Source organism: Pistacia vera, unplaced genomic scaffold, assembly GCF_008641045.1.
Source record: "Pistacia vera cultivar Batoury unplaced genomic scaffold, PisVer_v2 Contig344, whole genome shotgun sequence".
NCBI classification, from domain to species: Eukaryota; Viridiplantae; Streptophyta; class Magnoliopsida; order Sapindales; family Anacardiaceae; genus Pistacia; species Pistacia vera.
In genome coordinates, this window is record NW_022196162.1 from 2,300,896 (window position 1) to 2,315,645 (window position 14,750).

Consider the following 14,750-nt stretch of genomic DNA (forward strand, 5'->3'; position numbering starts at 1 on the left):
TAAAAATTAAAGAAAGAGAATTGGAATATGGAAATTGGAATTTGGAAAATTGGAAATATGAATTGAAAATTGCAAAAAGTAATAAAAATTAAAATAAGAGCAAATTGATAACAAAAAGATTAAGAGAATAAATGAATAATTGAGAGAATAGAGATTAGAGAATATGAGAGAATGAGAGAATTTGAGTTGTGAGAAAAATATGAGAGTTTAGGACCAATTTATAGAAAAAAATAGGGAAAGAAAATGACGAAAAAGACCCCTCCAACGGCCATAAAACGGCTATATTTTAAGGGTAAAAGTGTAATTTAAAAAACTAAATTAATTTTGCAGTTTTTTTTTAATTTTTTTTTTTTGCCCAACCCGCCGGGTTGCGGTCCTCCTGCAGAGAGGACAAAATAGCAACCTGCGGGCTGGCGGGTTGCCATTTTGCAACCTGGCCCGCCCGGGGGTTGCTGGCGGGTTGGGCTCAACCCTCTTTTTTTCGGGCCGGGTTAGGGTTGACCCGCCTAACTCGGCCCATTTTTTCCACCTCTAAGTGAGAACCTTATAAGCATATATGGTGGCCATTCCAGAAACGTCCGTAGCCCCAATATTGTTCTGAAGTAAGGGCACATATAATACGGTAAGGCTATCATAGTGTTAAATGACCCTATCGAAAGGCAGTGACTGATCTCACTTGTCAAGGTTGTTTGGTGACAACCTAGTGCAACACATGGGTGCTTGTTGTAGGCAAGTTCACTGGACTGACCCACCAGAAGATTCCATATGGATGGTAACCCTAGTGTCTATGGAACAAATCTTCTAGCGAATGGTGATGCATGTGATCCTTAGACTTGAGATCATCGAAGCGCCTTGTGCACCGATTGGTGTAGTTTGACACTAGCCCAACGCAGTTCTATTCAAAGCTATCAATACGGTAGTGATTAGCTGCATCAAGGAGTGTATCAAGACTATGGTGGATTGAAAGAGGATTCATCACTCCTGAGTACGGGAGAAGTTATCTCACGACGCAATTTAGTAAATGACAATGACATTAAAACTGTGGCTACAGTGGGATTGAGTTATTGCTCAATCCAGTTTATAATTCCGGTCATTAGTCTAGTAACTGAATACATATATATCTAGAGTAACTGAGGTTAACACTATTTCTGTGCCTCGGTTTCGAAGAGATAACAGATAATGAAAAGATTGAATTGTACAGTAACTATATCGTTGATAGATAGCTACTTCATTGAATCCGAATCTATCAAGTGGCCATGATACCTTGCTAGGGGCCAATCTTGGTCTGTGTGTAGTGAGACGATTAATTGGTATTAATTGCGATACTACACACTATCGGTATGATGAGGAGCCTACGAGTCACACACATAGAAGATAATTTAATAATCAATTTGTGTAAGGGGCGTTTACATCTTTTTAGGCAAAAGGGTATTTTGGTAATCTCACAATGTAATTAAATTTGCTAAGGTTGTTGCCTTTATTTAATTTGATATTAAAATTAAATAGGTAAGATTATATTTAAATATGTGTATGCATATATTTAAATGAATTATTGTTATTGTCAAATGTTAATATATTTTTATGTATATTAATTGAATTGAATTGAAATAATATAATTAAAATAAAAATATCTAAATGGGGCTGTTTGGACTTAGCGGCTGTTTCGGTTGGTGCCTAAGCCTATTCCTAAGTGGAATAGGGTTTCACATGCACTATATAAGTGCATATAGTGCGTGTGTTCTATGAATTAAATAACAGTTTTCTTTAAATCATTTTATATTCATTTTATTGAAAAGCTCCAACCCCTTTCTCTTTACCCCACACCACTTTATTTTGATTGAATCAAATTTATTTGATTCTTGAGGCTAAAGAGGATCTAGGAAATCCCTCTTTAGCTCTTAAGGTTATTTTCGTGTGGACTACAGCTAGTTCGATTCTACTTTGAATCGGTAGCGAACCTAGTCAGAGACAAGTTCGAAAGAGCCTCCAAACGAGCGTATGAACTCTTATCTTTACTCTGATCGTTCATATTACTACAGAATATTTGATTTAACATATTATCTGTAATATTTGTATCTTGATCTTGGCTTAAAATGGAATCGATCGCTGTTTTATTTTTGTTTTCCGCTGCCATGGGTTTTGATTGTTTCCTAACACATCCTTTCAACTTCCTTCTGATAAACTCGGGGAAGGAAAGAGAAGTCAATTGAACGATGGACTTCCTACAATTTCCAGACAAGGAAGACGGATGTTTCCCAGGCCTGAGTAGTGATGGCCTAGTTCATTTCGTCAACCTAAAGCTTGAGCTACCTAGTCTCAGCTTTGGCCTCCTAGCGACCATCCACCTTTCGGCCAAGGTCGAGTGAAGACTTTTTGGATTTGGCCTCCCAGCTCGCGGCGGCTTTTTGAGCCAAGGATAGCTCAGAGTTCAGTTTGTTGTTGGCACCCCACTGTTGCGCCAAAGTCTTCATGACCTCTACTGCCTTAGCCTCCGCCTTGGCTCGGGCAACCTCGCTCATTTTGAGCTTGTCAAGGAATTCCCTTTCCTTGACCTGGAAGGTCGCGACTTCCCCCTTGAGCCACTCGAGCTCAGCAAGCCTAGCTTCTTTCTCCTTCTCTGCAAGCTCGACCCTGGCCATAGCATCTTCCTTCACTGTCTCCGTAGCCTTCCATTTTCGGTGGTTCGCCTATAAAGTGTCATTGCATTTCTCATACAGAAGTCTGCTCGCCATGGTAACCAAAGAGGAGACGAGGAATCAACAAGAAACAAGAATAACCTACAAAAAAAGGGGGTGTGAACTATCGGTACCTTCACCGCGTAGCTGCAAGTTAAAGCCAACATCTGAGAGGGAGACGAGTCCCTGATGGCCGCGAATGTTCGCGGGGTGACACAATCCCTAGCCACCGCGACCCCAACACCAATATGGTTAGGAAGTTGGTCGATTAGCCCATCGATCGCGGCCTGGACCGCTTCATCTATTTCCTTATTGTTTGGCTAGGACGAGCCAAGTTTGCTTGCCCCAGAAGCACCTGCCTCGCCAACAGGAGCAGTTTTCTTCTTGGCCAAGCCTTTGGCTGCTTCCTTTCGAAGACCGCCAGCTTGCGTGGCGACCTTTTTACCTGAGCCAATTTCCTACTCAGGTGCTTTATTGTTTCCTGAACCTCCAGTTGGTTTGGATGCCTTCTTCGCTGGCCCCTTTCAGGGCTCCGTAATGCTTTTCCTGCTAACTGCCTTTATGGTAGTTGCAGGCTTCTTTGCGCTTGGGCATCCCCCAAGCTCACCACCAGCATGCTTTGAGCCGGCAGTTTATGTTGGCAACTTTGTCCTCGAAGCAACCGAAGCCTTCGTAGCAGCTGCGGGGGCAATTGCTTTCTAATTTTTCAGTTTTTTGGCCTATATTTCTACAAGGAAAAAAGGCAAGATAATTAGCAATCTATTTTGCGCAAGCAAACAACAACTTATCTTTTCTCCAAAAGTGCTAAGAAATTGGCTTCGTCTTGACAAAAGCCATACGCTTTCAGGTGAGGAAGCGTAAGAAGCTTGTTGACATTGAGCTGATTGTCTAGAAGATCGCTAAAATGCTGCATCCTTTGTGAGCTCGTGGATGGAAGATAACTCTGCTTGGCGTTAACTGCAAAAACAAAACATGACAATCAATTAAAATGTACAACTCGAGAATAATCCTCGTATGTACACGGGAAGCTTGAGCCTTACTCGCTTCTGCAGCGAAGACACCGGTCTCCCAGGCTTTGTAGAAAAAGAAATGTGAATCCTATTGTGGAACTTTTTTCTGAACATCGATCAATCCATTAAAACGTACTCTCCTCGCTTTGGAAAGGTAGTACGTCTGGTCTTGCCCTTTTTTGAGCCTGTACAAGTGGACGAGCTCTTTGACGGATGACTTGCCTAATTCAGCGATCATGTACACAATATACATCGCGATAATAATCATGTAAGAGTTGGCCATCAGCTAAAAAGGAACAATGTCGAATCGCCTCAGTACGTTATTGATGAAGTAATGCAGGGGAATGGATACCTCACACTTAAGGAGAGTCTCGGAGGTAGCTACCCATCTAGGCGGGGGGTTTTTCCGAGAATATTCCCTCATAACCACCAAGTTAAGTTATAACGCGTAGACCGCTCTTATGCGTTCGAGATCCCCGAGGGTAATCGAGGATTGTGGTTTTCTTCGTAGCCTATGGACTGGAGACGGCGGAGATTGGGCTAGCTAAATCAAAGCACGATCGGTAAGCCCGCAACGTCGGGGTTCGAGCTTTGAGTGATGAATTCTTCAAAGACCTCGGGGGACACATCCCCAAGGGCTACCGAGCCTACCTGCAAATCAAACATTCAATCTATTGTGTGACTGCTAGATGACGACATGGTTGTAACTCGACTCTGAGTACCTTAAAAAAGAAGCGAACATGTGTTAGAGCTCGAACAAATCGGCGATCATTCCACATTCGCTTCTATTTTAGGCACCCGAGATAGCTTGCACGATACGGCAAAAATACACAACCAACCTGAGATCACCAGAGATACACCCAAAAAACCCTACTAAAACCTTAAAACATCCAATATGGCCATACAGTAGCCACCCTTGGACATAAAAATCAGAAAAACAAAAGAGTATAAGGGAGAGAAGCTTTACCAGAATGGGGAAAGTGTTGAGAACTCGTAAGAAAGACCACCGCAATGACGCAAGAGCAATAGCGGAGAGTAGTAAGAGAGTCAGAATAACTTTTGGAATGACTATTCTGAGATTTTTCACCACCTTTTATAGTGGTTTGCATGGGAGACGAAAGGGCAGGGTTTAATCATGACCGTCGACTTAAAGTCGATCCCCACCCTTCATTTATTGAGCAAACTTGGCCTTTAGACGTAGCCACGTGTTGACCATCCACGGGGAGTGACAAACCATCAGATTGTAGTAATGATAACTATCATTGCACGTCACCTTGACTTCGCACGTGAATAGCTGTTGTTGCCCACGCGCGACGAAATGTAACTGACAAAGGTTGCCGCATTTAATGCGACACGACCACACATAAATTACCTTTATAACTTGACTTTTCATATTCTAAATTTTGACAGGTACCATGGCGAGATCCAAGTATGAGGTACGTCGGTCAAGCATAAGGTCGACCATAGGAGCCCGTTTGGACATGGACTCAGAGATTCACTATTGAAGTCGAGCTTGACATCAAATTGAGCAATAGTCTTCGAAACCCGAAGCGAGCATTTTACACTAGGGGCAAATGTTGTGTGTGGCTTTTCCGCCAAGCTCGGGCCAACGCGAGGATATAGCTCGACCCAGAATGAGCTCGGCAACAATGATTGATTGACCCAGCATAAGCTAGTCGCGGACAGTTCAAGGAATCATTCAATCAACCTCCAAATTATTTCAGATCCCAGATATTACAGGAATGACTAAATCAACCGTGATCACTACGCAATCATAGCGCCTAATTGCGAGAATATCGGAATTGCGATTAAGATCAATTGTAATCTCCTTGATTTCGCTCTTTTCTTTGTACAAATCTTGTCTATAAACCCCCTCAAACGATGAGGAAGGGGTTACGAATTTCACATAGGAACTATATTGTAAGCTGTCACAGCAAATACAAAAACAGTGGACTTAGGCTTCAGAGTTAACCTCGCCGAACCACTTTAAAACTCTCATTGTCTTCACTTTATTGCAATTTTTACATACATTGTTGATTATTCTTAATCACGCACACATCAGTTTCGATCTCGGTAAGGTCGATCGGATCTCGCTGGTTGGTGCAGATTTATGTATCAATAGTATCCTGCCCAAGCCATAGGTTGGTGGTTCCTCTTCAAGTTTTTCCAAAATTTTAAATTTTTTATAAAATTATTATTTAAATTAAAAAAATATATTGATTAAATAATTTATATTTAGAAAATAATTTAATTTAATTTAACATTGTTATAATATAAAATAATTAAAATTTTGAAAAAATTGGATTCAGACATCAAAAGAATTTTATTTTGAAATAGGGTCAAATTATACATTTGAGTCCATTCTTTGCCTCTAGAATGACATTCGTCCCCAATCTTGGAATCCCATTCCTTACTCAAGTCATTTAAACTAAACAAGAGAATGAGAATCTCATTCTTATTCCCTTGTTCGTTCCGTCAAACTAAACAAATAAACAACACCTTTGTCCAATCTTATTTTAGAGGATGGCGGAAAATCCACTCTACTCATAAACACTGCTCCGTTTGGTTCGGTATTTTACACTTTTGAGAATAGTTTTCTGAAAAAAGTTGGTTGTGTTGAATTGAGTTGTATTTAATAGTTTTCTGAAAAAAGTGTTTGCATTTAAAAATGTTGTTTATTTATTAGAATTTCTTGTGGGGTCAGTAGGTCACTTTGGTTTCACTTTGGCATCTGTGCGCCTGCGTCTAGTGTTGTGTATTACGTTTATGAACTCCCACGTCACTCGCGCCGTCAGTAAGTTAGCTGAACGCAGGGGTATTTTTGGTTGTATCTGGATCTGAAAGGAACTGGAAACGCAGCAGCGATTCTTGACGGCAGGATGGAGAAAGTGTTCTATGGGTTTGGGCTGAGTCTAAAACTTTGTTGTATGATCTGAAATTTTCAGTGAAGAAGGAGAAGAAGAAAAATGGGTGCTTTGTGCTTGGTTGATGGACTGAGAGAGGGGAAGGGATTCACGGCTCTGCTTTGGTGGAGAATAGTGGAGTAAATGAAGAGAAGAAGGAAATAAAAAGCTCAGTAGCAGTTGGGCGAGAAGGAGGAAAAGTTATTTCAGTGTGTTTTGTGCTTGGTTGATGGATTGAGCGAGAGGAAGTCACGGGTGTGTGCAGTAAATAAAAAGAAGAAGATGCATTAAAGATGTCAGTTGTTGTTGGGCGAAATAATAGCAAAAAATTCACAAACAGTCAAAAAAATACTGAGTAATATTAAGAATCTTTGGATGGATATGTGAACCAAACGCAACTTTTACTGTTACCTTTATTGAGAAAAGCATTGATAGTTTTTTAAAAACTAAACCAAACGGAGCCTAATGAATTTGGAATGAAGTGTGAAATTCCCAATATAAAACTTTTCTGTAAGGCCTAAAGTTTTACAAACCTTGTTTAGGGCATGTAAACATGACAGTCTATTTTGAAACTTCTCAATTTATTTATTTTTTAACACTTTTAACAAAGATGAATGATTTACAAGAAATGTCAAAAAATTAATGAATCCCAATTTTCTTTTTCTATTATTTATTTCTTAATGCTCATTACAAATCCAACAAATGGCAACAAGAGTCTTAAGTACCTATGGGTTTTCATTTAATTTGTATTCATGAATAAAAAAGACTCAATTGTCTTTTGAGTTTGTAGAGTGATCAATAAATCCTATAATTAATTGAAGTACATATAAACTAACATAAACATCTTGATTACTAGAAAAAAAAAAAAAAAAAAAGACTCAATCGGTTTCATTTATTTGAAACATTTTTAGAACTTTTTAAAAATAATTTTAGATATTTATCTCAAAATATCCACACGAAGCATGCTTAAAAAGTGTGCCATAATATATGTTTAATAATATTATCGAAAGGTTATCTTTAAATTAGTTAAATGATTTATAGTATGCATTTCAGATCCAAATGCCTTCACTGTCATACTCAAGAAAAAGACCTGTAACTTCCACACTGCAATAAAGAACAAAAAGCAATTTCCAAAGTTATAATTAACTATTTTGAAAACAATGAGCCTTCTTCTGTTTTCATTCTTTGGAAAAGCAACAATAATAACTCATTACCAATTTTTTTTTTTTTTTTTTTTTTTTAAGACAGAATATTACTTGGCCAAAACTTATTATGCACATATATTCCTAGTTTGAAATACAAGTAAAAATCTTATTAAAGTTACACTTATTTTTAATTTGAACTTTTAAATTGAATAATATTGTAATGTTATAATAATTTTGGTTTAAATTTCCATCAATCTATTGGCTTAAGTTCTATTGGTTAAAATCAAACATCAAAAAAAAAAATAAATAAATAAAAAAAAAAAAATTATATTGAACGGTTGAAAAGGAGAAGCTAGGGGGCAATTACAGGTAAGCAACTTCTAACTCAATAGATTATTTTAAATCAATGGATAAAAATCTGTGTTATATATTTGCGTAAAAAAATTGAATTACAGTATAAAGTTGATATATTAACATATTTTTCTTATTTCAATACAATATTAGTTTAAAAAAATTTCAAAATATTACTTTAATTTTAATTAAATCAGGTGAATGGGGTGGGAGAAAGAGTACACTAAGTCAATCTAAGAATAGAAAGTTATGGTAACAAAATTTGAACTGAAAATTATGGGATGAAATCGATGTGATGTTAATCAAGACTTTGAAATGACATAAATCCCAAAATAAAAAATTCTAAAAAGAAAAAAAAATATTAAATTCAAAAAACTAAAGGCACTCAGCGTTTTTGTCCCCAATTGAGCTGATTGAGCTTCTCCTAGACCCAGTCTGCTCCTCAACGAAATTCAAAAACCCCAAAAAACCCTTCTCCTTTCATCGAAATCTTTGATTTTTCCTCAACTGGATTCTGGTCTTTGAGGTCGAATTTCACGAGGAATTCCTTAAAATTTGAGCTTGATTTTGAAGGTCTGGGTTTGTTTCAGATATGGGAAGTAGAAAAGAAGAAGAGAGGAATGAGAAGATTATAAGAGGTCTCATGAAGCTGCCTCCTAATCGACGTTGTATTAACTGCAACAGCTTGGTATTTTTCGTTTTTTATTTTTATTATTTGCTCTTTCTTTTTGTTTTTGTTTTTGTACTTTTCAATATTTTTGAACTGGTAGCTGAAGGGTTTGGTGCTCAAGGTCTGTTTGGTTGCTGAGAAAGTGTGGAAAGATGGAGGGATTTGGAGTATTTTGAAGAGAGAGATCGTGATTCAGTGTTGTTGAATTTTCTTGGAAAGTAGTTTGATGAAATGGGTTTTTCATTTTGTGTTGTTTTGAAGTGAGAGAGAGAGCTTGTGAGTTTTTCTCTGACTTGTGATATCAAAATTTGTAAAAATATGATTTTTTGGAAGTGTAAATCTGTTTTATTTTTTTAGGCATGTTTAGGATGAAATCACTTGGCGAAATTTTATTTCTGGTGTCATGTAGTATGAATGATGAAACCATGTGAGGAATTTATCACAAGTTGAATTGTTGGGGAACACTTTTGGAGTCCAGTGGTTTGAGTTTATGGAGTACTTGAACATAAAATATGGGGTACCATTTCTGCGACACTATGGTTATAGGGGAGAAAATGATGAAAAAATTACTTTGCAGAAAGCAAGCAAGAGTAACCGTCTTCGGTATCTCTGAGATTGAGGATGATACCTATTAAATTAGAGTTGGATGAATGCTATGCGATTGTGGGAATGTCTGCCAAGTTGAGAAATGTACAAATTGTAGAACAAGTATTAATGTTAACTTAAAGACTAAAGAATGTTGGGAATAAAATGAGTATTGCTGAAATGCAGATGTTAGAATTGATGTGTAATAACATAAGAAAAAATGAGGCAAAAAATGAATACCTTTGTAATTTTGTTAGAAGGTAGAGGTAATACTTGGCATAAGTTGTAGAGAGAGTTGATTGAGATGGTTTTGTCATATGTAATATAAAGCTATGAATGTGCTAGTGTTATAGTGATTTGATAGAAGTTGTACGGACTAAAAAGTGAAGGAATAGAAAAACAATTACGTTAGAGAAAATTTTAATTTTAAGCTTCTTAGACAGAATATGAATCTGTGACCAACCTGTGTAGCTCAGGATTGAGGCTTAGTTTATTTGATTTGTCTTTATGGTTGCTTAATAAGGTAACCGCAGTAGTTCTGGAAATAGTTTAAGAATGGGCATTTGTTATTTGGAGACAATTGAATTAAAGTCATCACTTAAATAAGCCTAATATTATCATTTCCCTTGTGTTGAAGATATTGACCATATTTATTTGGTCTTCTTGCCCATTGTTTTCCATTTTTATTTTTTTTTATTTTCTCAGAATGTTTATTGATTTACTGTATAATATCATCTGTGCAGGGTCCGCAATATGTTTGTACCAATTTTTGGACTTTTGTTTGCATGACTTGCAGTGGGATACAGTGAGTACTTTTGTGTTGATTTCTTAATTTGTTGTTTTTTTTTTCTTTTCAGTTTTTAGCAGTTTCATTGCACAGGTACTGGTGTTTTAAAATATGTATTCTCATGTTCTGAGATAGGAGTAGTCTGGTTCTTCAAGTTAAATGAACTAGATTTATCCATTATTTATAATAAACTATTATATTCTGACATTGTTTAGATAGGTGTTTCATATGCTTATATGTGTACAAACTTGGGTCAATTTGTTATATATTTTACTTTAGCCTACCTATGAAATGGAAGTTGGACTAGAGTCAGAGGAGTGACATTGACCAATATGAACAGTTCCATACACATAGAAAAGGTGACATGTTGATGGGTTGGTTTGCTTATCTTTTCTTTTTGGAGAGGGAAATTGTCAGCAAATGTTCCATTAATCCTTTTGAATCTTCATGTTCTTTTTCTTACATATATTTTTCTTATATTTTTGGTGACATACAGTCGTGAGTTTACTCATCGTGTGAAGTCCGTATCGATGTCTAAGTTTAGCTTGCAAGAAGTTGAAGCACTTCAAAATGGGGGTAATCAGGTACAAGCAACAACAAAAAAAAAAAAAAAAAAAAGTATTCTTTCTTGGTGAAAATGTGATGCTTGTTGTTACTTTGATAAGATGTTCGCTTTTTTCAGCGTGCAAGGGAAATATATCTGAAGAATTGGGATCCACAAAGGCAAAGATTACCTGATAGCAGGTGCAGGATAAATAATTTGTTGCTGAAGGCATGTAAATGGAAAAAAATGTAATTTTTCTAACCTTATTTTCTTCTTGCAGCAAAGTTGATAAGGTCCGAGAGTTTATAAAGAGTGTGTATGTTGATAGAAGATATGCTGGAGGAAAGACATCTGAGAAACCTCCAAAAGATATGCAGGCAATATGATCTTAAACACACATCTCTCTTTATTAAATATTTGCTTTTATAAATTTTAGCTGAACCTTAGGGAGTATTCGTCTTGCTTTCTGAATCTATTTTTCTTATCATGAAGTGAAAAATAGAATCGATGCTGTGAACTTGTTCTAATTTTTTTTTCATGAACAGCCTTCTTAAGTCCTTTTTCTTATGATATGAAGAAATACTTGCATTGAATGTTGTGTTTTTCATTTATCTTTATTATTAGTATGATTATTAATTTTGAAAAAAATTTCAAATGTACAATCTTTGTTTTTGTAGCTATTTGGATGTTTAAAAGACACTTTGAGAATTCCTAAAAGAAAGGGTACTTTCAGAATGGAATCAAAAGGCACTAAATCATCTATGCCATTGTCCTTTTGTTCCATTTCAAATTATCTCACTCTAACCTTGGGTGGAACTGTTACATTTAGTATTCATAGATTAATTTTACAGGGCCTAGGAAGTCGTGAAGATGAGACCAGGCGTGCCAGTTCTTATCATTCTTATTCCCAAAGTCCACCTTATGACTATCAATATGAAGATCGGCGTTATGGAAAGCAAAATGCTTCACTTACCAGGAAACCTGGTTCAGATAGAGGCCACTATGTTGGGAAGATCTCAAGTTTTGTCTACAGTCCTGGTCGGATGAGTGATCAAATGTTTGAGGACAGGTTTGCTAATGAGGGCTCTGGTTCTAGGGTTTCTGACTTCTCTGTGTCTAGTGGAGGTGATCCATTCAGGTCTGGTACAGAATCTCCTAACTTTGAGAAGGATGTGGGATTTAACAGCCCACCTGTTCAGCCTTCAAGGGATATTTCATCCTCGATGGCAAATTTCAGGAGAGAAGTAGATGGCATTCCACGTCCACAGGTCATATATCTTACAATTGCTTCAGTTAGTAGCAAGATGCAGTTTTCCATAGTTTTCCAATTGTTTCCATATGGAAGTATCCTAATTTAAATGGTGCATTGACATGGCATATATTACTTTTAACACTTAATGTAGTTTGTTTTTCGGTGGGTGTTCTGTATAAAGTGATTGTCAGCTACTGAACATATGAATCGGGTGAATCTTTGAATTAAGCTTTGCTGTAATGTTAACTGTAATGTTAATTTTGTTTGATATGCACATATTTTCACTATCTTATTGAATTTATTAAATATGTGTGCTCTTTGCTTGAAAGAAGGAGATAGAATTCTGTCCACAGGTTCTAAAGGCTTGGTTTACAATTGACTAAATGTGAAAGTGAAGCATCAATGCCATGTTTGATACATGTCTCTCCTATCATGTTTCCTAATCCGCATGACCGTTGCTTAGTGATAGCATTAGTGAATTTTTCATGTTAATATTAAGGTTTTATTGACTTCTAGCAATGATTAAATTGTAATAATACATGAACAAACACATGTGGTAACACATAAACTGAGGAACTTTTCTTACACAATGCGATGTCAAGCGGTTGAAATATGATTAAACTATAATGTTGGCATATGCTTTGTTCAGGCTTTTATTTAAGTTGATTTTGGGTACATACTGTTACACAGGTTTTTTTCTTTCTGCAAATGTTTCATCCTCTTTCCTTTTCCTGTTCTTCTGTTTCTAAAAAGTTGGCATTTGTTTATTGTTCTATTCAGAGAACAACATCCTTGGGAAGCTTTGGATCATTTGACAGCAACTCTGTGTCTCTCAAGTCGTATAATTCAGGTAGCTTTTTAGATGTTGTCTCAGAACCCGAACAAGCTGCTGTAGCCCGCCAGGATAAAATATCCACTGTCGCACAACCCTCTGGTCCAGTGAATTATGGTGGCTTGGACCTTTTTCAGGCACCGGTTGTAGAAGAATCAGTATCCTCTGCTGCTCCAATTGATTTGTTTCAGCGACCAGCAACATCAACTCGTGTGAATGTGTTTCAAACGTCACAAGCATCTTCTGCTCCATCTGTCAATTTTCATCAGCCTCCCCAAACTGCACCTAAATCTTTAGATTTCTTTGATATTCCTGAGCAGTCATCCACTTCAACCTTGGATATAAAATCTCAGGAGTTTTCTGATCCAAAAAATGAAGGATGGGCAACATTTGATACACCACCTACAGCATCCATTCCAAAAAATGAAAGTCTTTCCCCTCCTATAGTTCCTTTTAATGGAGTTTCTTCAGTCAAATTTGACCAACATAGATCCTTCAATACAACTTCTCAGTGGCCAACAGTTCTAAATTCTGGTGCTCACCCTCCTACTCCATCATCTGATCTGTGGTTTGATGGTTTAAACAATGGTCAAGCTCCCACTATGGCTACAAACACTCAGGTAAGCAACCTTTAATTTTCCAATATGCCTTTGTAAAATAGTTTAGGAATACTCTTTTTGTTTTAAGTTTTTTGTGCTCCACTAGTTTCAATTTGCTACTATGTGCCATCTTTTGAAATTTATGATTTGGGGTATGTAATCAATTTTATCTATTATTTCTTAGCAGTCATGGAAAGCTTTCAATGATTCTACCGGCCATCTTCCTTTGGAGGGGGTTGAGCAAAATTTTGAACCACAATTAGCAGCTAATCAGCCTTCATCAAATACAGATCAGCATTTCAACGTAATAATTTCAACAGTTGCTGTCTCTGCCTTAGAATTTTTGTAAAAGCCCTGCTTTTCTGTTTCATTCTTACAGATTTATATTTGCAGGACTCTAATCATGGTGGAAATCACAGAGCTTTCTCACTACATGGACCACAACCAATGAATTTACCGTCACACATTGATGTGGGGCCACTATGTACACCATCAGTGCTTCCTCTAGTGGTTTGTACTACTATTTTTCTGTGTGATATTAGCCATTATATTATTACTGATTTATCTGTGTGTTTATGAATATATATTTTTATATGCAGGGAGAGACACAAACACATGCCACTGATCTTAAATCAACAAACCCATTTGATTTTCCTTATGATTCTGATTTGGAGCAGAAGAATATGGTATGCCATAGATTTTCTTTTGTCAAGAAATAGTAGTACTGATCTCTCTTTTAACTGAAACTGGAAATATATTTACCTTTACGTTTAAATCCTATTACTCTCTTTGTTTAGCCTTGCTAGTTAAGAGCTTGAGTGACATTCTAGGTAAAAGCAAGGATTTGCTGACAGAGGAGGAAAAGTGTGATGTTAATATGTAGCATGGTTAGAGAAGAAATATATTCATTAGCTGTGGCTAAATCCCCGTGTCTTATTAACAGACAACTAAGAAGTCTATCAGCATTAGGGAAAGTAACTTGATGGTTATTGAATTCTCTGCTTGTTGCTGGTTCAGTAGTAGTTATGTTTATTTGTGCAGGGAGGTTTAATTATATACTATGTTTAGCTATTGTTAAAAGTTCCTAGATATTTTGCCATGCTGACCGGTGCTATGTTAATTTCTAAATTTGATGTCAAGACCACTAGATTCATAAAGTAAGGTGCAAACAATCAAATCTTCATTGGAGGAGATAAGAGGAAGCTAGGGAAGGTTGTTGACTTTTTTATTTTCTTTGTGTGCATAATTTGTTGAACTAGGTTGTTAGGATCCCACATTGAGAGGGAAAAGGGGTGGGCATGTGGTTTATAAGGGCTTGGGCACCCTCCCTTGACAAGCCGGTTTTTCAAGGAGAGTTCTACCCAAGCCCTCAAAAAGACTATTGTCCAGCCCAATTC

At 36.8% G+C, this 14,750-nt stretch overlaps 1 protein-coding gene across 1 annotated transcript in view; it reads left to right on the plus strand.

Annotated features, from left to right (window-relative positions):
* The first annotated feature begins 8,454 nt into the window (after positions 1-8,454).
* The window catches only part of LOC116138845, a 32,026-nt gene continuing 25,730 nt past the window's right edge, over positions 8,455-14,750 (plus strand). The window contains exons 1-10 of the mRNA XM_031424504.1: positions 8,455-8,772; positions 10,083-10,144; positions 10,623-10,710; positions 10,809-10,870; positions 10,951-11,047; positions 11,522-11,938; positions 12,703-13,374; positions 13,541-13,657; positions 13,747-13,863; positions 13,953-14,039. Coding sequence (XP_031280364.1) covers positions 8,677-8,772; positions 10,083-10,144; positions 10,623-10,710; positions 10,809-10,870; positions 10,951-11,047; positions 11,522-11,938; positions 12,703-13,374; positions 13,541-13,657; positions 13,747-13,863; positions 13,953-14,039 — 1,815 coding nt within the window. The 5' untranslated portion in view covers positions 8,455-8,676. The remainder of the gene's footprint in view (positions 8,773-10,082; positions 10,145-10,622; positions 10,711-10,808; positions 10,871-10,950; positions 11,048-11,521; positions 11,939-12,702; positions 13,375-13,540; positions 13,658-13,746; positions 13,864-13,952; positions 14,040-14,750) is intronic.